Here is a 21,105-nt window from a genome sequence, read left to right as displayed (position 1 = left end):
ATTCTTACTGATATATGCATTGCAGACAGTTTCTTTGTATTCCAAAATATTCCTCACTTGACTTCTGCCATTCTGTATAGATCCAGAATGTGATTCTCAATCATGATTTCATTGGTCCAGGTGCTTAGCATATTATGATGATACGTCCTCATTAATCATATAACAATAAGAGTTTTAGTAAACACAATTTCTTTTTGTCTTGTTTTGTCTTGCAGGCACCAAGTATAGATGAAAAAGTAGATCTTCACTTTATTGCATTAGTTAATGTAGGTGGCCATCTCTATGAATTGGGTAAGAACACTTTTTATCCACTCTCTCCTTTTGTTAGAAACAAATGCAAGTAGTGATGCTGTTAACTGTCCAACGTTCAGAGATATTTCTTGATGTTATGTAGGGCTTAGGTTCTTTTCAGCTGCATCTGAGGGGTCTGTGGATTTCTTTCAAAGAACTCTGCAGCCTACTTCCTGTTGGGGTAGGTTTTTTTGGTGGTGTTTCTTTGTTTTGCTTTGGGTGTTTTTGGTTTTTTGTGGTTTGGTTTTCTTTTGTTCTCCTTCCCTCAACTCCATCATATTAAGATAAAATGGTACAGAATACTAGACTGCTTTCAAATTTCTATGGGCATTTATAAGGACAGGAAGCAAGAAAAATTAATAAACACTCAGAATTTCACAGGGCATTTGTTATATTTATATTCCTGAACTTCTTGTGGAAGTGTTAAATAGTAACTGTGTGCTCCTTCAGAAATGTTAGCTATATTATTAAGTGATACCGTTTAAACTCAAAGTATTTAATCAGGGTACTAAGAGATATTAATATTCTGCATCTCATTTGTAATAGTCATTTTTTCCTCTACTTTTTGTGGTTAATAGACATTTAACTGTGCAACGGTAGTCCTTATTTTTTGAAATACAGCTTATTTTTCCCTCTTCAGGTTGTGTAGCACTTAGTTTTGCTTAGATATTCTCTAATGACTCCAGTCTTAAATATGTTGCTGGGAAACTAGGTTTTCCAGCAGGCTCTTCAGAAAACCAGCAAGCAGATCAGCATTTAAAAACTGCAAGTCACTGATCTTTCCTAACATAATTTTTTGCAGTATTTTATGGTGATAAGATTTTCATCTTTTGAAAATCATCATGTAATTAATCAATGCTCTTAACAGGTGATAAGTAATCACAACATGGGGCATAAGCAATATATAAGAAGTGCTTATGTTAATATTAAGTTGATCCAAGGGGTATTCCCAGGGATAAGTTAAAACCAATAGGCACACATTTTTGTATTTTATGATGCTGTGTGTCTGTCAGTGGACTGGTTCAAAAAGGTAAGTTCTATAGGATGCAATAAATATTTCATGGATCTGAATTTCGAGGCACAAGTGATGACTTACACTTTTTTTGGTTGTGTGCTACTATTTCAGTAACACATTTTCATTGTTGATTAATTTATGCTGCTTAAAAAGCAGACTATGTTCTATGATGACCATGTTTACCTGTTTTCTGTAGGTATGATGAGGGAGAAACCCCATTTGAATTTTTCCTTGAAATAAAAAATTAGGAGAGACATTTGGCTGTGCTGTACAGTGGAATGTCAATAGTGTTATTTCTTTTGTTCTTAAAATAACTTCTCTCTGTACCAGCAGAAGGAAGCAAAAAAAAACCAACTTAAAAGTAGGAAAATGGAAGTTTTTCCAACTCACTGGAAGAAGGCTATTCAATTGACTCACTGGCTTCAGACAGTGTGGGCAGCAAGGGGGGTTTGGCATGCTAAGGAAGCACATAGATATTAAATGTATATGATGTTTTTGTCATAGAAAACACATTGTTTATAGGCACATGAAATTAAAATGTTATTCTGCCAATATGGACATAAAAAAAACCACCCAAATTAAGGTAAACTTGGCTTGTAACAGTGCAGGCTATTCAGTTCTGTTTCCCTGGTATTTTCTGAGGGTTTTGCTTTTTATCTTCCGTTGGTGAACAACATCTTGTTCATATAAATCCAAAAGTTTTCTAACATTAAATCTATTTTTAGTTATGGAAAATGTAGTTTGGAAGTATTGTCAACTTTGGTGGCATCTTTGGGGAGGACAAAGCCTTTTACATGGAAGACAGAGCCAAAAGTGATTTTGGTTTAGCAAATAATTAGGATATGCTGACATTTATATGGATGAAATTATTTTTTAAATGCTGAAATGCAAGCATTATTCTATTTGAAATGCAAGGAAAAAAAACTACAAAAAAAATAACTATAGCAATCATGTTTAAATGCTGTGAAAGTTCCTAATACTTAGAGCTGTTTGGTTTGTTTTCTAATTTTAAATGGCAGAAACATTTTCAGTGATGCCAGACACTTCAGTAAATGGTGGGTTTGCTACTCTGGTCTGTTTTGGAGTTCCTGTTTACAGCTGTCTGTCTGTGTAAATCCATCAAGGGTCGCTGAAAATTTTCTACTCTACTTGAAAAACTGAAGTACCTATACCAGCATTAAAACAACAGTAACTTACAGCTTTGAAGTTTTCAAATTAAATATTGAAAAATATTTCAATGTTTTGATTGGATTATTTTTTAAAAGCAACAGACTGTATATAATGATACTCATAGAAGCAGTCAGCAGTGGAGAGATCAGGGAGCAGCTACCTGCATGTGTGAACTTTATGAAAAATGAGATAGCATTTTTGAAAGTGAAGTACAAAAAATCTGTTTCAATAGTTTTAACTGGAAAAACAAAGTTTTTATAATTTTATAAATGTGTTATTCAATCCTACTTTGTCTTTCAACAGATGGGCGCAAACCATTTCCAATAAACCATGGGGAAACCAGCGACGATTCTTTTTTAGAGGTAGGGATAGAGAACCTTCTTAAATGTTGTTTCACAAAATTCTTGCTGTATTTCCACAAAATTTATAAAATAGATATATGGAAATACCTATACAAGTCTAGCTATATTTATAGTTGGATGAGCAATAGAGCAAGTGGGATGGTGAGGCAGAATTAGGTTTGAAAAGAGATACTTTGGAACACTTACATTGTGGGTCTGGGTGTCAAAGTATCATAGCATAAATGGGTTGATTATAACCCAAGATTGAACTGATTTATCTTCTGTACTTAGATTTTCATATACCCCTGGTCCTTTCAATTAGTACATCTAACAAGAAGTTAGTAGATTGAAAACTTAAAATTTTTGTTTCTTTTTCCTTTGGTTTATATTTTGATAGGTGTCATGCTAGACAGAAGTTGATTTTCTTTCTGATCCTTGCTAATAATCATTCTTCACCACTTTCAGAGCTTCTTTTGGGTGCTTCTTTGTGTCATGAGCTGAGAAGTGAATTGGAAAGGGCTACACTGAGTTGGGAGGATAAACTGTCATCCCCACAGAATGATGCAAAGTTGAAGTTGAGAGAAGGCAGTGCATAGATCTGAGTTTTATGATATCAAGACTGGATTAGCATTACAAAAGGAAGAAACCAGAGAAACTAAAACAAAAAAAAAAAATCCAATAAGATTTTATATAAAAGACTAATATCTGTAAAGTTTGCAAACAGTTTGTGTTTGCTTGGACAGGGGAAGAAATTGGATAAATCTTTCCTTGTTCCTTATGTGTCTTTTTCCTGTTTTTGCTGATAACATGTGTTCTCCAGATTGCACCCTAAAGCTAGAAGAAGGAATTACTTAAAATCTTTCAATTGCCCCACCCAGCTTAGATTCATCTTGAAACAAAGGAAAAATTTCTGAAGGCAGCCATACTAGCTAAGGCAAACTTCAGAGGTGCATTTAGAAAGTCAGACAACCAACACATCTGCTGCACAAAGTAATGTTCAGTCACAAAAATCATCATTGCTAAGGCCCTTCATAAAACTTTTGGTCTTTGAGGCTGCCCATATGAGCACTGTAAGTAATCTTGAGTAGTGGTAACTTACATCAGAAATACAGTTTATGTAGGTTTGTCTATTTCATTTACTATTTAGTAAACCTTTATGGAAAAATCCATTTTGAGCATAGTTTGGATAAAGCATATCTTCATATTTCAATTGTGTTTTGGTTTTTTATAACAAATATGATTTATACTGTTTTTCATTTTGGGTTTCTTTGTACTATTTTCCCCCTAGGATGCAATAGAAGTTTGCAAGAAATTCATGGAACGTGACCCTGAAGAATTAAGATTTAATGCAATTGCACTGTCCGCAGCTTAAAAGCCTTTTCCAGTGAGGCAACTCTATTGCAATGTATTGTAAGAATAAAACTGTTGCCATATGTTAATAGTACAAATTTTGATACTTCCCTAACATCTTGACTAATTGTAGCATACGTGGAATAAACTTTGCATTTGTCCTTGCTATATTTTGCTGCTTGTTCCTACAGCAACTTTCGGTATTTCTATACAGGCATGCATTTTGTGCAAGATTTCTATGTGGTGGGTTTTTTCCTTTCCACCCCCTTACAAGTTTTGGGAATTTCTGTCTGTGATATTTCCTCGTAATAATGATGAACTGCTTCAGAGCAGGATTATCATTTGTATCATGCACAGGTAACATTCTGAGTGGAGTATGTATGTGGTATGGTAATGGTTGAAAACTTGGAGTACAAGGTTATCTCCATCTTTTATTTATAATGGTGCAAGAATATTATAAGAACTTCTCCAGGTGATTCAAGTGACAAAGATGTTTTTTCAGTGCATTATTTATAAATAAATATATGGAAGTAAATAGGCAGAAAAAAGACTATTCTTACTGTTGGGGAGCACTAACATTATAAAATTATCTTAATGTTTACATTTTGAATAAAACTTCACTTTGTTTCTCAAGTCTAATAATGTTAATAAATTGTCAAAAAACTTCAGTTAAGCCAATGTTTGCTATTTGTATATGTGGATTTTTTTCCCTTGAAAAGGCACACTAAGTAATTCAAATGGTAGGACTGTGTAGGGCACACACAGGTGAATACGGTAATGTGAAGTACGTCACCTAACTTAAATAAATGATAGAAAAGTGATGATTGTTGTAATGAAGTTCTGTTTAGCACCAACAAAACAGACTGGAGATTTTAAGGCAGCCATGAAGGTAATACACTTTTATCCCCTGTAGGAATATCTATTGTAAATTTGTCAGGTGTCATTACTGAATGCTATATGATAGCCTTCCCCTGTGCCATCCCTCCCACTCCCCCTACTGATCTTAAGGTACTGTTAACCAATTTCTATACCTGAATTAGTAACACTGTGGTTGTTTTGAGTTTGATTTTTTTGTTTGGTTTTGGTTTTGGGTTTGGTTTTTAGCTAAGCAATCTTAACACATCAGGATTCTTGTGAAGATTGGTTTGGGTTAATGTGCATGTTTTTGACATTCCAGAAAAAATATTCCTTATTCACTCCTTTGAAGTGGAATAATTTAAGTTTGCTTCAAATCAAACCCTCTGTCAAAGGAAACTGAACCCTCCACATCCCAGAGGGTGCCTTCATTCTCTATCAATTGTCAGTGCAGGAAAAAGGAATGGTGTTATGCCAGAAGCACTCTGGCAGTTCTTTTCCTTCTTTATAGAAAAGAAAGAGGCCTGGGAGTCTGTCTTATCGCTTAAGAACATCTCTTGCACTCTAAAGAAAAAGTTGGAGTGTCTGTCTAAAACGTGTCACCGGGAGAGTCCAGTAACAACAGTCTGTTTTCTATAAGTGAGCTGGTTGGAAAAGCAAAGGGAGAAGAATTACACTAATGAGCTTCTATTTTTGAAGCTTTTGCTTTTTCACCCCAATAAAATGCAGTATCATTAAGACTTGCTTTACATTGCCATGCTCATTAGTAAAGCCCTGAAACTTGCTTTTAAATAAAAATCAGAGGCTTTAGGAACCAAACCAGCTGTGTTGCCTTCTTGCTAATATCAGCAAAATCAAATAAAGGTTGTCACCACTGAATTAGGATATTGCATATTTTAAGCTAATGGTAACTTGGAGGATTACTTTTCAAGTAAGCCATCATTAATATAGATAAGGCCCATTTAGGATAGGGAGGAGGGTGAGGAAAGATAGGAAGTGCAGTTCAAAGCTGTTAAACAAACTACATCAGTTGTCTTCTCTATGGAAATGGCCTCATCATATATGATCTTCAGTGTTCAGAAGATTTCAGTGAGTTTAAGTAGTAAATGGTGTGTCTCTATTTTTGTGTAGCTGTTTATTGCAAAATCCCTTCAGACGTGGAGCTTCTTGTTGGATAAAAGGACTGATTAAACAAATGCAGAACAAAGGATAATAAGGTTAGAATAGTAAAGTTGGGGTGGGATTTTCTGTGGTCACGATGAAAAATGCATCTTGAATCTTAAGTAAAAACTCAAGAATTCTTAGTATTTTTGCAATATTATAGTTTGGCTTAACATTTTCATAGCCTTCAAATCAGTTGTTCTGCAGGGTAAGGTTTCCCTATTTTATTTTCAGTGTTAATTTCTGGTTTATTAATATGTAAGATGGTAGGTTTTAGTGAACACTGCTTTGAGATGCCAAAGGAAGAGCAATGCAATAGTTTTTAGGCTGAACTGTATCTTTACACTGCATGGTCCCTTGGTAGAAACTGTGAAAGACTGCAGTGCAGAAATACATCTCACCCGACATGTAGAGTGGAACAGCCTTCCAAGAGCTTGTGTGACCATGCTTTGGCACAGGCTTCGGCACTGTCTTGAGGAGAACAGGAAGTTAAGAGATCTACAAGCTGCTGGAATATGGATCACTGACAGAACATGTATAGTGTGGATAAAAAAAGTGAGGTATGAACACTTGGCTGACTTGTAAAGTTGAGCAAGCTCCTGATTAGAGTCTGATAAACCCTGCAGACCCCATGGTGCTTTTGGCTCTGCGATGCCCCAATGTCTGCATCATCGCCTGAGCTGTGCAATCTCTGCTTATTAGCTCAAGCTCCGTGGGAAAATAACACTGTATTTTCTAACTTGTGCAGCCCTGCCAGAGCCTCAACACCTTTGTGTGGAGCAGCATGGCTTGGCCACGGGCAGGCAGTGCCAGGAAATCCTTCTTCAGCCTCTGCAGTCTGGGCTGGCTGTACACACCATCTTATGGAAATGGTGTGTGTAGGAGTGAGGAGATGACGCATGCTCCATGCTTACATTAATTTTAGCTGAGTGGAGCCGGTGTGCTATTAAGTACTCAGGATTGTTCAAGCTCTTTTAAGTATATTGGTGCAAGTTTTCCTATGTTATTTACAGACATTTTGTTAAGAAATCATAATTTAACAACCAGTACAATGCCCTTTCTTTTCAATTGTGGCTGCATGATTCAGTTAAGGGAAGAGGAAGAAAGTTGTTTTTTGACATTGAAATGTATGCTTTGGAAAATAAAGTCACTTAATAGCCTACATTGACAAAATAAATATGGTCATTCCTTAAAGAAAGAAGCCTGCCTTGGTAGAAAATATTATTATATCAAATATTTCTAAAACTGTCCTTGAAAAGAATATGACGTAAATTATTGCTTGACTTATCCCTAGGAGCGCACACATTGAAAGGGTTTATTTTTGTCAAGTAGAACAATATCATGTTTGTTACTTTTGACAGCAACAATTAGCATTCGTATCTGGTATATGTAATCTTTCTCTGATCTGGGACTCTGGTGACTTACATTGTTAGTGCAAAGGAATAATAAAACTATTTTGGTTACTCAGGCTTACATAGATAATTTATCTGTGACAGTTGATTTAAAATTCACTTTGAGAATGAGATTTACATGTTGGGACTTTTTTTACTTAGTGAGGAACTTCAACTTGAAAGTTACTGTGATCCATGCAGTCTGCTTAAACACTTAATCAAATGACATGATTACTCAAATTACTTGATTTAAAACATTAAATGCTTCATTTGTAAGAAAAGTGATTGATTTGTTATGAAGTGAAATAAAGCAACTAGAAATAAGTGAGATTTTTTATTTTTTTTTTAACATGACCTCTTTTGAAGCTTGTTTTATAGAATTCTTAGTTACTTTCTCCTACTTAGGAACAAGCACTGTATTCTTAGATAGAGTGAAAGACCTTAAAAACTGGAGAAAGGCTGCTGTAGTTGTCCAGAAAAATGTTTGGTAACATCAGGTAATGCAAACTGATGTCAGCCAGCAGCAGCAGCTGATACATGTTTTATTTAGACATTTTTAACCTTTGTAATCATAGATGTTAAATAGTGAGATGAGAGGGTTGTTTTCTGATGTTCAGGCTTCCCACTCAAGAAAAATGCAGATTCTTCATATGTATTTGGTCTTGTGGCTGATCTGGCTTGGAACAGGAAAAAAGGGTAAGGAAAAACCCCTCAAAATTACAGCTTTGGTTATCATACTATTCTTTGCTGGCTCTATAGCATAGCATAGATGTCTCAAATCATACTATGATGAAGAGCTAACTACATAACTTCTATGCATTTGTAACTTTAATAAATGTCAAACATCTCCCATGGAACTTATTTCAGCCAGAGTCACTGCATTTTCCCTCCTGTGTGTAACAGTAGCAACACTGATTTCCATATACTGCAGAAACTGATGGCTCATAGCTTCTTGGCATTTTGATCTCCTAAAATTCTGCTTCCCCATTCTAAGAAGGTTTTTTGTTAAAACAGAAAATGTGTTCCCAAGTAAACATCTCAGAAGAAATGAATCTGTGTGTAGTACCTTTTGTCAGGAACCCTTTAAAAATTACATATGTTGTGCCATGGGCTATAAAAGCAAAATATGTGCGCAGCAACTCAGTTTTACTTACAGAGAAAACATGGAAAGAAAAGATACTACAGAAAAATCAAGTAGGAAAAGATCATGGAATCATGAAGGTTGGAAAAGACCTCTAAGATCACTGAGTGCAATGTTAAACTAACATTGCCATATTCACCACTAAGGCATGTCCCCAAGTACCACATCCACACATTTTGATCGCTTCCAGGACTGGTGATTCCCCTACCTCCCTGGGCAGCTTGTGCCAGTGCCTGACCGTGCTTGCTTTGAAGATATTTATCCTTTTATCCAATCTAAACCTCTCCTGGTGCAACTTGAGGCCATTTCCTCTTGTCCTGTTGCTTGTTACCTGGGAGAAGAGATTGAGCTCCCCGTTGCCACACCCTCCTTTCAGGCAGGAGTAGAGAGCTTAAATACAGCGTTAAATGAAGCCTAGTAGTCCAAAAGTCCCAAACAAACCAAAGCCAAAACACAACAACCTAATGTTGTGGATTAGTATTACAGAAAATGGCTCTTTCCCCTGATACTTAACTTTTCTGCTTAGCACTTGTCCACGCCTGTATTGGAAGAAAGGATTTCACTGTGTTCAGCCTGCAAACCATCTCTCTCCTGGCTCCCGTGCTTCGGTCAGGGTGGATGACCCTTCGCTGAAGCACAGCGTGATCCCAACCTGCCCCACGTTTGTGGTCACCGCAGTGGGCAGAGCTCAGCGCAGCTCCCCCCCAGCTCCACGGACGGACTGAGAGCTGTAGCTCTGAGCCTGGGACAGCGTGTGGCGTGGAGGAGTCGCAAAAAGGCTGCTGCAGCGAGCCGGGCACGGGGACACGAATGAGTCAGAGCAATGGGCACTAGTGTGGGTAGTGTGAGCTAAATCAGAGGTGAGGCCAAGGGGCTGGGGAGGAAAGCATGAAGCCGAGTCGTGTGGCTCCAGCTCATCCAGGGCGCCTCCGTCTCGGTCACTTTGTACGAGAAAGGCTCAACACAAAGTGTGGGGCTCTCGTGTCTCCCGTAGCTGTGGAAAAGGCTCCTGACTTCGTCCCCAAACGGGACAACGCTGCAGAGTGTGGAGCCGCTTCCCCGCGATCGCGGCGCTGCCTGTGCTTGGCCGGGGAAGCCCACGGGAGCGGAGGTGAGGGAGGCGGCCCGGGGCTCCCGGGGCTCCCGCGGCCCCGCCGGAGGGAGGGAGCCGGCGGCGCGCTGGGCAGTCCCGGCCGGGCGGGGCGGCAGGTGGCGGGGGCCGGGGCGGCGGGGCCGGTCCTGAAAGGTGCGATTGTCCCCAGCTATTCCTGGTATGCGCCGGGGCGGGAGTCGCCGGGGGCGGCCTCCACCGGCCGGGAGCGCGAGGGGCGCCGCGTCCCGGCGGGAAGGAGCCGCCACCGCCGCGGGGGTGCGGCCCCTCCCGGGCGTCCGGCTGCCCCGGGGGTCCCGGCGCTGCCACACGGCCCGCGGCTCTTCGGATTCCTGCGGCCGCGGAGCGCCAGCGAGCTCCCGGGAGGGGGAGTTCCGCGGGGAGGAGGCGGAGGGGGAGGAGACGGCGCGGGCAGCGTTAAAAGGAGGCAGCTGAATGACAGCGGCCGCTCCCGCGCCCCCGCCCCGCCGAGCGCCGGCCGCCCCCCGCTCGCTCGCTGCTGGCCATGGACGGGAAAGAGGACAGCGAGTGCGACTTCCAGGCGGCGTTCGCCGAAGCCCGGCGATGGCTGGAGGTGAGCCGTCTCTCGGTCCTGCTGGCTGGCAGCCCCTCGGTACCCCCGGTCCTTGCCCGAGGCCGGGGTCCCGCCGCAGCCCCCGAACGGTGGAGCGCGCAGCGCGCTCCCGCGGGGCTGCCCCGCCGTCCGGCAGCAGCTCCAAACCTTGACTCTTTGTCGGCAGCTGCGGACTGCTATTTTTAGAAAGTATCGTGGTAACTTGCAGAAATCTGTCTGTGCAGTATCGCCACCGCCCCCTCCTCGCAATCCAAATTAAAGGCTGGCTCGGTTGCCCGCCTGTCATTAATGCTTATAATTTCTTGCCATCTTGTAAATTACTTCTGTAGCGCTTGCTCCGAGACAGTCTGAATTAAAGACACTCCTTCCTGTCTCGAAAGAGTTCAGGACAGAGAGAAACCTGAAATTAACACTCATTTTCTTCTCTCCTATTTTTAAACATGATTGTCTGACTGCGCATAGCGCTTGACGTAAATATCCGTGTTTCTGTATCGTTCCCCCGAGTCACACCGGTGCGGGACGTGCCAAAGCGTGGGGAGGGAGGCTGCTCCTGGAAGTACCTGAGTATGACCAGGGCAGCATCGGCTGAGAGAGCGGGGCTGATGGCGTGGAAGCTGAGAAATGTTAGGGATACTGAACTGCCTCCCTTAGAGTCGTGGTGTGCTTTTAAAGTGGAGTTTTAGAGTGCTGGTTTAGATGTATTTTAACATATTAAGCTTTTTTCTTTGTGCTTAAGATTAAACTTAATGTAGTCGAACCACTATCGCAGTAACTTTAGATAGAAGGAGGAAGTACTCAAAAAAGGATATTTGCTACTTTTTACCCCTCTTCTTTATAAGCTTGTCAAAACCTGAGTTCAGGTTTCTTTGTTTCCTCTGTAAAACAATGACATCTAGTGCTTAAAATCTATTGAGAATGTTGAACTGAGAGAGCCAAAGGCAAGGGTATGGCAAATGACCTCCACAAGTGTCAGTTTTGTGTCCTCTGTGAATGTAGGTAATTATAGCAGTCCCGGCTTCCCCATGTGTCAGTTTTGTAAGAGCTAGCTGCGAGTTTAAGTAATTAAAGCATTCTTCTCTCACGTATACCTTTCTTGCATTGCTTTCTTTAAATTGGCAAAGCTTGCTTTAAAAAGCTTCATTAAGGTGATGTAATGTTGTCTTTGAAAATCCCATTTTAAGGGTTTGGGGATTCATTTTAATTATTATATTTCATATGATATGGTTGTACCATTCCTACAAAAGGTTTTGTGTCTTTGCCTGCCAGTAGCATGTGGGAGCTCTAGCAAAGTGATGTGAGTATGAAGTGTGCACTGTTTGTGTAGGGGGAAGAAAAACATATGCTCAGCTTCCCCCCTGCCCAATCTAATTTGTGTGGCTATCCTTTGATATGTGAAAGCTGTTTTCATTTTAAAATAACTTTTAAACTTGCTCATTGGAGAAACATTTTATTGTAAAGCAAGTAACTTGTAAACCTTAAGGTATTGATAAACAGGATGCTAGGAATTCCATAATGTTAAAGGAAAATGTAAATATTTATTTCCCTATGAAATGTGGTTTGTGTTTCAGAAGAACCGTTGTGTTTCTCTGCTCTTTGCATCCAGATGGATTAAAAGCCAAGACTAACCATTTCCGTTGTTGTATGGAAGAGTAATGATATTTTTAGGGTAATGAGGCATGTCCCAAGGTTTTGTGAGTCTTGATGAAACAAAGTGGTATATACATGATTGAGAGTGAAACTTGGTGAGTCCTAATGATTAAACAATTAGTTTTGAAGATGAGGCAGATTTTCAAATATTTACGAACTTGAACTTGTGATGTTTTGGTAAGGTTTTGTGTACCAGCTTCTCCCTAACATTAGAGGAGATGAAAGCATACAGACACTAGCTACTATGTATTTAAAGGAACAAGCCAAAATAGCTTTGTAAACTGTTACTCTTTCCCTTTGCTAATGAAAGCTTTGTTAACATATCTCTGTATGTCAGTGGAGAACTCTTTGGACTGTGAGACTTAAAAAACCCCCACCTTTAACCTTGATGCTGAGGACTTTTTACTAACAGGAATGATCAGCTGTATTTGTCAGATCCCAAGAGGAGTAAAAAATACCCCAAAACTGTAAAAAAAAATCTTACCCTGTATGTTTCTGAAGTTTTTGGTGAAAGAAGACTGTCCTGGTCAGTTTCCTTTTCTGCCAGTTCCCAGCTGAATTCTCCATGTATGTAGGACAGCCACTGGCTCACATGAGCTCAAATATTTGTTCCCAGTTTGTACACTAGGAAAAAAAAAACCAAACAAACAACAAACCAACAAAAAAAAAAAAACCCACAAAAAAACCCCAAAACTAAATAAACTCCAAGCTCTCCTGCCCCCTGCAACCCAAGCCTCCAAACAACTCAAACCCAAAGTGCCAGAGCTTGATTAAGAATGATAACAACAAAAAATTGCATCTGCTATCTGGTGTTGCTTAAAGAAAGACTTAGTTCTTTAATTCAGGTTCATGTATCATCATATTTTATGATAATGCAGACAAGGAAGGTCTGTAGTCTTCATAGTGCAAAAACATCTTAAAGTGTGGTCCCCAACCTCTTGTGTTTCATGTGTTGGGAATTGGGAGGGGATGTTGATTGTCTGTTACATGACTTGGAGTCACTGGGGGAGCTGCCTGTTGAGGATGTCTACTTCTCTGGAGGAAAAATGGTCATTTTCTGTGCAAAACTCAAGCTCTTCTCAGGTGTCCTTTGTACAGAAGCCAGTGCTGGTTAGTGGTGTTGGCTTCTTCCGTCTGAGGCTTTTGGCACTTTCTGAGCTCTGCCTGGTGCAAGTGGTGCTGATCAAACTCACTCAGCTATCACTTGGCATCTCAGCTGGGCAGATGGTGCATGCTGAGAATAAAACATTGGAACACCACAACTTGGAAATAGTTTCTCAAAGAAGAAAAGACCAAAGAGTCTACTGCATCACAGTCTACAACTTCCTTATGAGGGGAAAGGGGGGGCAGGCACTGATTTGTCTGTAGTGATCAGTGATGGGACCCCAGAGAATGGCATGAAGTTATATCAGGGGTGGTTTAGGCTGGACATTAGAAAAGGTTTCTCACTCAAAGGTGGTTGGACACTGAAACAGGCTCCCCAGGGAAGTGGTCACAGCACCAGCCTGGCAGTCCAAGAAACAGTGGGACTATGCTCTCAGGCATGTGGTGTGACTCTTGATGCTGTCCTGTCCAGAGTCAGGAGCTGGACTCATTCCTTGTGGGTCCCTTCCAGCTCAGGATTTTCTCTCATTCTATGAAAGGTAGAGCATGTTTGCCAAAGCTAGAAATAGCTGGGTTAAAATTGTTTTACTGTGTTCTGTTCCATATTATAACTTAAGCAAGCCAAAAGCAGTTCCTCCAAACCAAAGCATTCTTCCCCCAGCTATTAAATATCCCAGACTGCCTTCCTGCCTCAAGATGTGGGAGGGCAGTCTCTGCCTCTCCCTTTCTGTAGTCCACCACCAAGTTCACCCTTGTGAATGAAAGGGAGACACAGTCCCTCTCCCCCAACACATGCTTTACTGTTTTAGGAGTGATGCCCCTTGAAGAGTTCGAGAGGAAAGAAGCATGTGCTTCTTGTAAAATGTCTCAGCTTTTGATTCTACTTCTCAGTTTTAAACAAATTCTAATCTTCTGGTAAATGTCTATGGTTTGAAATTGTTTGCTAAAGCAACTTGAAACCTGACCCACAAAGTCTGTAAATCTTTAGTTAAAGTGCCTTGAGGCAAGTAAAGCTTGAAGTTTTTTTCTGCCCTGAAGTAGTCAAATGTACAGATCCAGTCTGCGGGAGGGTGGCCAGCGAGCGTGTGCCTGAATGAATTGTTGGAGCGAAGCAGCAAAGCTGTAGGAAAGCATGTGGAGCAACTTCAACAAATCCACTGAAGTGAAAAAGGGTGTTCAGCCAAGTAACTATTAATATTGCAAATTATTACAGCTCTTCTTGTGAGCTGAATTTCTTTCTCTAATAACTCTTATAGAGTTGTAAGTCAGATGTTCTGAGAACTACTAATTTCATCAGAGCATGTTGAGAATGTCAGAATCAGGACCCTAGAATGCTGGAATTGTTCCTCATGGAGGAACATTGCAGCAGAAGTCCTTCCTGGTGTTAACACTACCCAGCAGTGATGGAGAGGTGTTTCACTACGAGGATTTCTATAGCAAGATAAGGTTTTTATCAATTTTAATAGACATTGTTAGCAGAAGAAAGCCCAGCTTATCTGGATGGGAACTAATGATACCTCTGCTGCTCCTGTCTGTCATGACCATTAAATAGGTAGTGAAATTGCCTAATTATTTATTTTGAATGCTGCTGTGCATTATTGCATTACAGCTGCATGCATTATTACATTACAGTGGATGCTGGAAATTTTTTTGGGCTCTTTTTTTTTTCTCTTCTTTTTCCAGACGAAAACAAACATTTGTATAGATGTGTGCACCCCCTGCCCCCGCCCTCTCAAACCTTCTCAGGAAGAGCAGATTTGCAAAGTAACTTGGTAGAAAGAGTCTGCTTGAGGATAAAACTGGACAACTTATTGAAATCTTTCGGTCTGGACCAATGGTACAGCAATCAAATTCAGGGAATGGTCTCGGACATGTGGTCGCCAAATGTCTTGGTTTTTTTTGAAGCTGTTCAAAGTTTGTGTCTCTACTGTATATTTTTATGGCTTCTGCAAATGCAGCTAGAGGTCTAGCAGTGATGTCTTCCCTGTATTTGCATGGAGATCTTACCTCAGTGATTATTTTGTTTTGTTTCTCCCCCAAGCATGAATCTAATGCATGCAGTCTGGTATGGGAAGAGTAACTGTAGAGACAGAAGACTAATTTCACTGTTCAATCATCTTCTTGTTATTACCTTTATTTAAGTTGAATTAAGCATTAATTTTTAATTTATTTTTTTTTAATCTTAGTTCTGGGTAGTGTATTCTTGTGTAGTCTGTAGAGAGCCAGTCAATATCCTGAATAGTGCTAGAATGAAAGATGTGTGAATGAAAAGGCAAAATCTATATATTCTGTTCCCTAAACCACGTTTAATACTGGGTAATTCTGTCAAGTCATAAAACCTGGGTGGGCTGGTTTCTGGAGAACTTCTTACAGCACAGCTGCCAGAGTCCTGGCTCACGTTTACATAAGGGGTGTATTTAACCCTGCTTTAGCTGGATCCATCAATATTTTATTACTGTGTGTATATTCTTGGCAATGAGTATTTCATGGAATAAATCTAAGTGTATCCAGTTGATATATAAATATTAATTGATCTATAAATGTACGTGTTGTGAAGTAAATACTGTGGGAATTTTAATCCTGGAAATAATGTTCTCTCCATTGCCTGCAGACTATGAAAGTGCTGTGGTAAAATGCCATATCATAGGGCAAGCAACAATGTGTTAGAGGGAGAGGGTGACAGTAATACCCTTTGATCTGGCTGAACGTTTTCCTCTCCATTTCTTTGTCCCCTTGCTTCCGGATCTCAGGAAAAGTGTCTGTAATATGTTTGAGAGAAAAATGGGACTAATTTTTGCTTGAGAGTAAAATCTATTTCCTTGTTTCTGCAAGGTGGGCTTATTTATTTTCAAGTCTATATTTGGAAATTCTCAGGGATAATCCAAAGTCTGTCTTCACATAGTCCTGTGTGATGGGCATGCATAGCTTTGAGCTGAGTTCACAATGTAGCTTCCTTTATGAAGTTTCTCTTTGTAGTTTTGAGTGTTGTTTTAAAATTTTGCATGAAAGCAGCATCTGCAGGCACTTTGAGAAAGAATTAACTTGTTGACTATAGAAGCGGGTATGTCTTCTATACTGGGAAAATGCATTGCAGCTTAAGGGGAACTGCAGACAATTCTGGCCAGGCTTTTGTTTTCTTCCGGTCTGTATTTTGTGTCTGGCAACTAGAGTTAGTTATGGCATTACTTTTGTTGTTTTTCTCTTGTCCTTTTGTTTGTTTTTTGAACTGTCTTGATCATTTCTGCAGTTTTGTGAGGGCAAGCATTTTTTTCTGCCTGTAGTTTAGGGAGAAGGTGAGATGATAATGATTTCCATGTTTAGCATGCTTTCCCCTCTCCTCCCCCATTACTATGGAATAACTTTTAGCACCTTTTCTTTGTCAGGTGCTTTTTTTGGTGCAAATTTTTAAGTTTTTAATGAGCACTTGTGCATATTCTGTTAGACGGTGACCTTGCTGAGCTTTGGAAAACACTTGGGTTTTATTGTGTTGTAAGAACCAGACACATTCCAGCTGTTTCTTGTACCTACCACTCCTCCACTTTAAAGTTCCTTTATCCACTCCTGCAGGACATTTTTAAAAAACAAAATAAACCCCGACCTTTTCTGCTTAACAAGACTAATATAACTCTTAACTATCATTTTCTAAACTGGCTTTCCAGCTACAGCAGTTTAATGAAAAACAGCATGTGCTCTCAGGCCCAGTGTACTAGAAATGCTTCTGCTGGTCTAAGGTGTGCTTGACACACCTCACTTATTATCCAAATTATCTTGGGAGGAGTGTTTTGGTTTTGCTGTTTTTCACATTTCTGAGTACTGTCAATCCAAGTGAAAATCTAACTTTAAAGGAATGTAGTGAGTAAGTTACTTTAAAATGGGCTCTGTTCTTCATGCTGTGGGCTTCTGCAAGGTTGTGAATTTAGTGTTTATTATTAGTGCTACTTTTTTGGTTTTCCAGTGGAAAGAGGTATGGATCTGACTCACAGCATACTAGCTTCCAATTGGATACTTAGCTGTAAAAGTTTCATTTGTGTTATACTGAATAGGGAAACCAAATTTCAACAGTGTTTTCCATCTGTGGTACAAAACATCTGGGATTATCTTAGAAGGGCATGAAGATTATAAGACTTGCTTTATATTTTCTTGCCAATGTTGGCACATGTTGTGCAAATGTTGGCACATTTTTTTGGTACCAGCTCATGTGAAAGTTCTGAGTTTTGTTTCTGGATGCAATTCAGCTTTCAGTTGTTACTATTAGAAAAGAACACAATATACTGACTTTGGGAAATAGTTATTACTGTGTTCGCCAAAAAAATAAAAATCCTTGTAATGTATCACAGCTTTAAAGGAGATAGCATAGCTGAGATCAGTTCAGCTAGCACAAACAGTGAAATCTGTTGTTTGGCCAAGCTGTCCTCCTACAGTAGATCCCACGACAATGTGGTTTTGTGTTAATGCTGAGATGTTATCCCAGCAAGGTGTCATTGAGACTCCCTTGCTTGGCCTGTGTTTCCCCTGCCTCCTGTTCCTGTGGCAGGGGTGTTTGTCTGATGCTCTGGTGAGGTGTCTCAGGGAAAATCAGGGTGCTTTTTGGTATTTGCTTGGCTCCTGAAAGGCAAGAAGGGCACCAGTGGTCCAGCCAGGTAAGAGGTAGTGTTGATGGAAGTGGCCTTTTGGCAGCAGCTTGCTGTTGGGTTACAGCTGACTAGTGGGATGAGGAGGACACCCAAACTCAGACAAGCCATCTCTTTCCCTGGAGGATTCTCCAGTCACCTGCCTCTGCTCATTGCCTGGCTCTCTTCCTTACATGACTCAGGTTCTGTTTGCTAGGTGCCCAGGGTTGAGGTATAAGGAAGACACATGGATTAAGGAGCCTGGCTTCTAGCCATAAAAAACTTCTTCAGGATGAATTTCGTAAGTCTTATAAATACAGTTGGAGCTGTTTTAAATACAAACTCTGCCAAGAGTTTCTGAGCCAAAGCATTTGAAAGTATTTGATATGCTTATACACTGACTTCTACTGTGGAAGAAGCAGTCCTTGTGTCTCACTGAGGCTGTCTTGGTTGGGAGATGGTGCTTCAGAGGTATTGAGATATCTTGCCCAGCAGTTCTTCAGCCATCATCACCTGCCCTTCACAGGGGAAATCTAATCCCAAAACCCATTTCCAGTGTTATTTATAAATTCTTTCCTGTAGTTGCTTTATTGACCATGTTATTTGTTATTTATTTATTACTTTTTCCTTCAGGAAAGAATTGAGAAGTCTAGCTTCTGGAGTTTGATCTGAGATTTTCTGTGTGGTCAAATCGCCATGTCAGCTAATAAATCAAGATGTGATAAAGAACAGAAACAAGTGTGGGATGTTTTTTCTGCCTACTTAAAGGAAGTGGGTAAAAATCCAGCCAGTATACCATGGGACTCCAACATGCCTTTTGTGCAGCTGGTGTCAGAGTTTGGGGATGCTGTAAGTGGTGGATGGGTGCACAGTGTCAAGGTTTTCTGCCAGTGGTAACCACATAGCCTGGGTCAGTCATGGCAGTACTGTGTCATTTGCTGATGCCTCCGAAAACATGACAGAAACATCCTATTTCTGTTGGTTCGTATCTGTTTGACATTGAAGGAAGCAGAATGTTAAACCTGATCATCTTTAAAAATCTTTTGCAACCTTAGTGATTCTATGAAGCCAGATGTCAAAATGGTTGTGGAGAAGGAAAAAAAATAAAGACCCAGGTTTGACACTACAGTATTGGAGGAGTTTTGTAGTATTACCTGTTGCAGTGCCTTGAAATGCTTCTTTGGAAACTATTTAAGATTAGGTGAAGCAGGGGACAAAGGCTTTACTGAACTTTTGCTCTAGGAAAAACCTTTTCTTCCTGGTGTTACCATCCTCTGTTTGCCTAAACAGTGCCACTGACACTTGATGCACCTGAAAATGTAATCCTAAACAAAACAGGGCCAGACATCTGGTCACAGGTTCTTTTGCAAATAAGAGGTTGTAAAAAAGTGACATTGACTGTCTTAACTAACTACAAGGGTCTCAGATTTGTGTATGTATGGGGGGATGGTGGTTTTGGTTTGTTGGTTTTTTTAAAATGTCAGGTGGGCATCTTCATTGTGAGCTCTCAGCATTCAATAAAAAGGCTGCTTGTAGCTGATCTTATTCAGACTGAATGGAAATGGAGTGAGGATGAAGGCATGAGCTCCAGGTACAGATGGATATCTTTCACAGACATTTGCCTGATGCTGTGGAGGCAAAAAAAATCCCTGATATAATAAACATTGACTCGATGATTATTCAAGAAGGTATTGCTTCACAGCTACAAGTCTTACGTGTGGATGAAGTTTTCAAAGACAAATCCCCATTAAAATGCACAGACTGAGTTGCTCACTAATGACCTAGCTTTCATGTGTCTGATAAAATCCCAAAGTCCTCTGTGACTTTGGGGTAGGTCTGGCAAAGTGATCTCAGACTCCAGGAAGGTCTGCATGTCAGGTGTCAGTGGATAGGGCTGGGAGCTGTGTGCTCTGAAGAAATGACAGAGAAGAGAGGCTTGGGAAGGGATGAGGAGAATGTGCACCTAAAGTTATTTGTAAATAGCTACTTTTTCCTTCATTAATTTCTTACCTTGTAAGTATTTAAATTGTGGCATTTCAATGTCACATTTCAACTTTTAAAATCTGTTGTTTTCTGGTTTTTTTGCATTTGTTTTGCATTTAGCTATTTAAAAGATTGGGGGAATGCAGTCTCAGACTATTCTAAATTTCTGAATGTGTTACTATGCTTATTTTAATTTTTTCACATATTTTAAAATTAATTTCTCATCTGCTTTGCTTACCATGAAACATGGAAGCCTATTGTTATACCTGACTGAAAGATGCTTATATGTTCATTCTTATGGTTCCTTTTTTGTTTCTTTTCTTACCACCTTGGCTAAGAATTTCTAAAATTTTTTTTTCTTTACTCTGGCAACTAAAATCTTGTCATTCCATTTTACAGTGGAATCTTTGCTCTTTCCTTGTGAAAACTTTCTTCCTTTGGAAATTATAGTAAAAATATGAATGTTCTTTCCCTAAACATATTTAGATATACTGTAGTTAAGAAAGGTAATGCCATTAAATCATGTGTGATCCTCAGTGTAATGGTTAATTTGGTCAGAACACAGAATGTTTGCCATGCACATTTCAGCAACAGGGTTTGGTGTGTGGATGCAGGCAAGACCCAAACTGCCTGGTTGTGGTAACGAAGGGGACGGCTGGAGCAGTGGCTCCCAGCATCTCGGCAGATGTGGCTGGGAAGCTGGCAGTAATTCGGTTTCCTGTGTCTGGTGCATTGATGGGTTAGATGCGATCCAGCCGTGCAGATTTCCAGTGGTGACTCATCTGATTATGGTTTCTTCCCTCTGTGATTAGCTGAGGAGGTAGGGTAGAGGAGGATGTCTCTCTGGAAGTAGAAGACATCTCTGTCACGCTACATTTCTGATATGGGGGAATGAAATGTGCAAAGGATATTGGTGTGTCTTGGCTGTCTTTAAAGGTATGCCAGCCTTCCTCACCCTCCTTTTATTTTTTCTTGTTTCCTGAGAGTGTTATTCCTAACCCAGCTGTGCTGTGACTGTAGCTTGGCCATGTCTTAACTTAATTTTGCACTGTTCTGGAGTATGGGAGCAGGTGAATCTTGTGCACACTCAGCTGAACACACACTGCTCCTGGGGGCAGGATGTGGACATGAAATCTGGATCTCCAGGTTCTTCTCATCTCAACCTCAGTGTTTCTACACTCAAGTAAAGAAGTATATGTGTCCTCTTTTTTTTGTTGTTTGTTTAGTTGTTTTTTTTTCTGGAGGTAGGACATATGTATTCCAGTTTGGGCAGGGGCACTTTTCCGCAGACTGCTAGTGGAGGGCAGATGTGAAGTGCACCAATTTTACCAATTTTTTAATGTATCAATGCATATCATGTT

General features: G+C 40.2%; 2 protein-coding genes across 20 annotated transcripts in view; both read left to right on the top strand.

Moving 5' to 3' along the window:
• UCHL3 (ubiquitin C-terminal hydrolase L3) overlaps positions 1-4,845 on the top strand; it is a 41,845-nt gene extending 37,000 nt beyond the window's left edge. The window contains exons 7-9 of the mRNA XM_015622169.3: positions 216-291; positions 2,780-2,838; positions 4,106-4,845. Coding sequence (XP_015477655.1) covers positions 216-291; positions 2,780-2,838; positions 4,106-4,189 — 219 coding nt within the window. The 3' untranslated portion in view covers positions 4,190-4,845. The remainder of the gene's footprint in view (positions 1-215; positions 292-2,779; positions 2,839-4,105) is intronic.
• A 5,377-nt stretch (positions 4,846-10,222) lies between these two features.
• LMO7 (LIM domain 7) overlaps positions 10,223-21,105 on the top strand; it is a 131,549-nt gene continuing 120,666 nt past the window's right edge. For 4 of the 19 annotated variants that reach the window (XM_015632621.3, XM_015632613.3, XM_015632672.3 and 1 more), the window contains exon 1: positions 10,229-10,400. In XM_015632621.3, coding sequence (XP_015488107.1) covers positions 10,332-10,400 — 69 coding nt within the window. In that variant the 5' untranslated portion in view covers positions 10,229-10,331. Of the gene's footprint in view, positions 10,401-21,105 lie in introns of all 19 variants that reach the window. The other 15 variants (XM_015632594.3, XM_015632603.3, XM_015632585.3 and 12 more) reach the window with 9 other exon arrangements.

The sequence above is a fragment of the Parus major genome, chromosome 1 (assembly GCF_001522545.3).
Source record: "Parus major isolate Abel chromosome 1, Parus_major1.1, whole genome shotgun sequence".
NCBI classification, from domain to species: Eukaryota; Metazoa; Chordata; class Aves; order Passeriformes; family Paridae; genus Parus; species Parus major.
The sequence above is the reverse complement of the archived record's forward strand: the minus strand, read 5'-3'. Positions and strand labels throughout refer to the sequence as shown.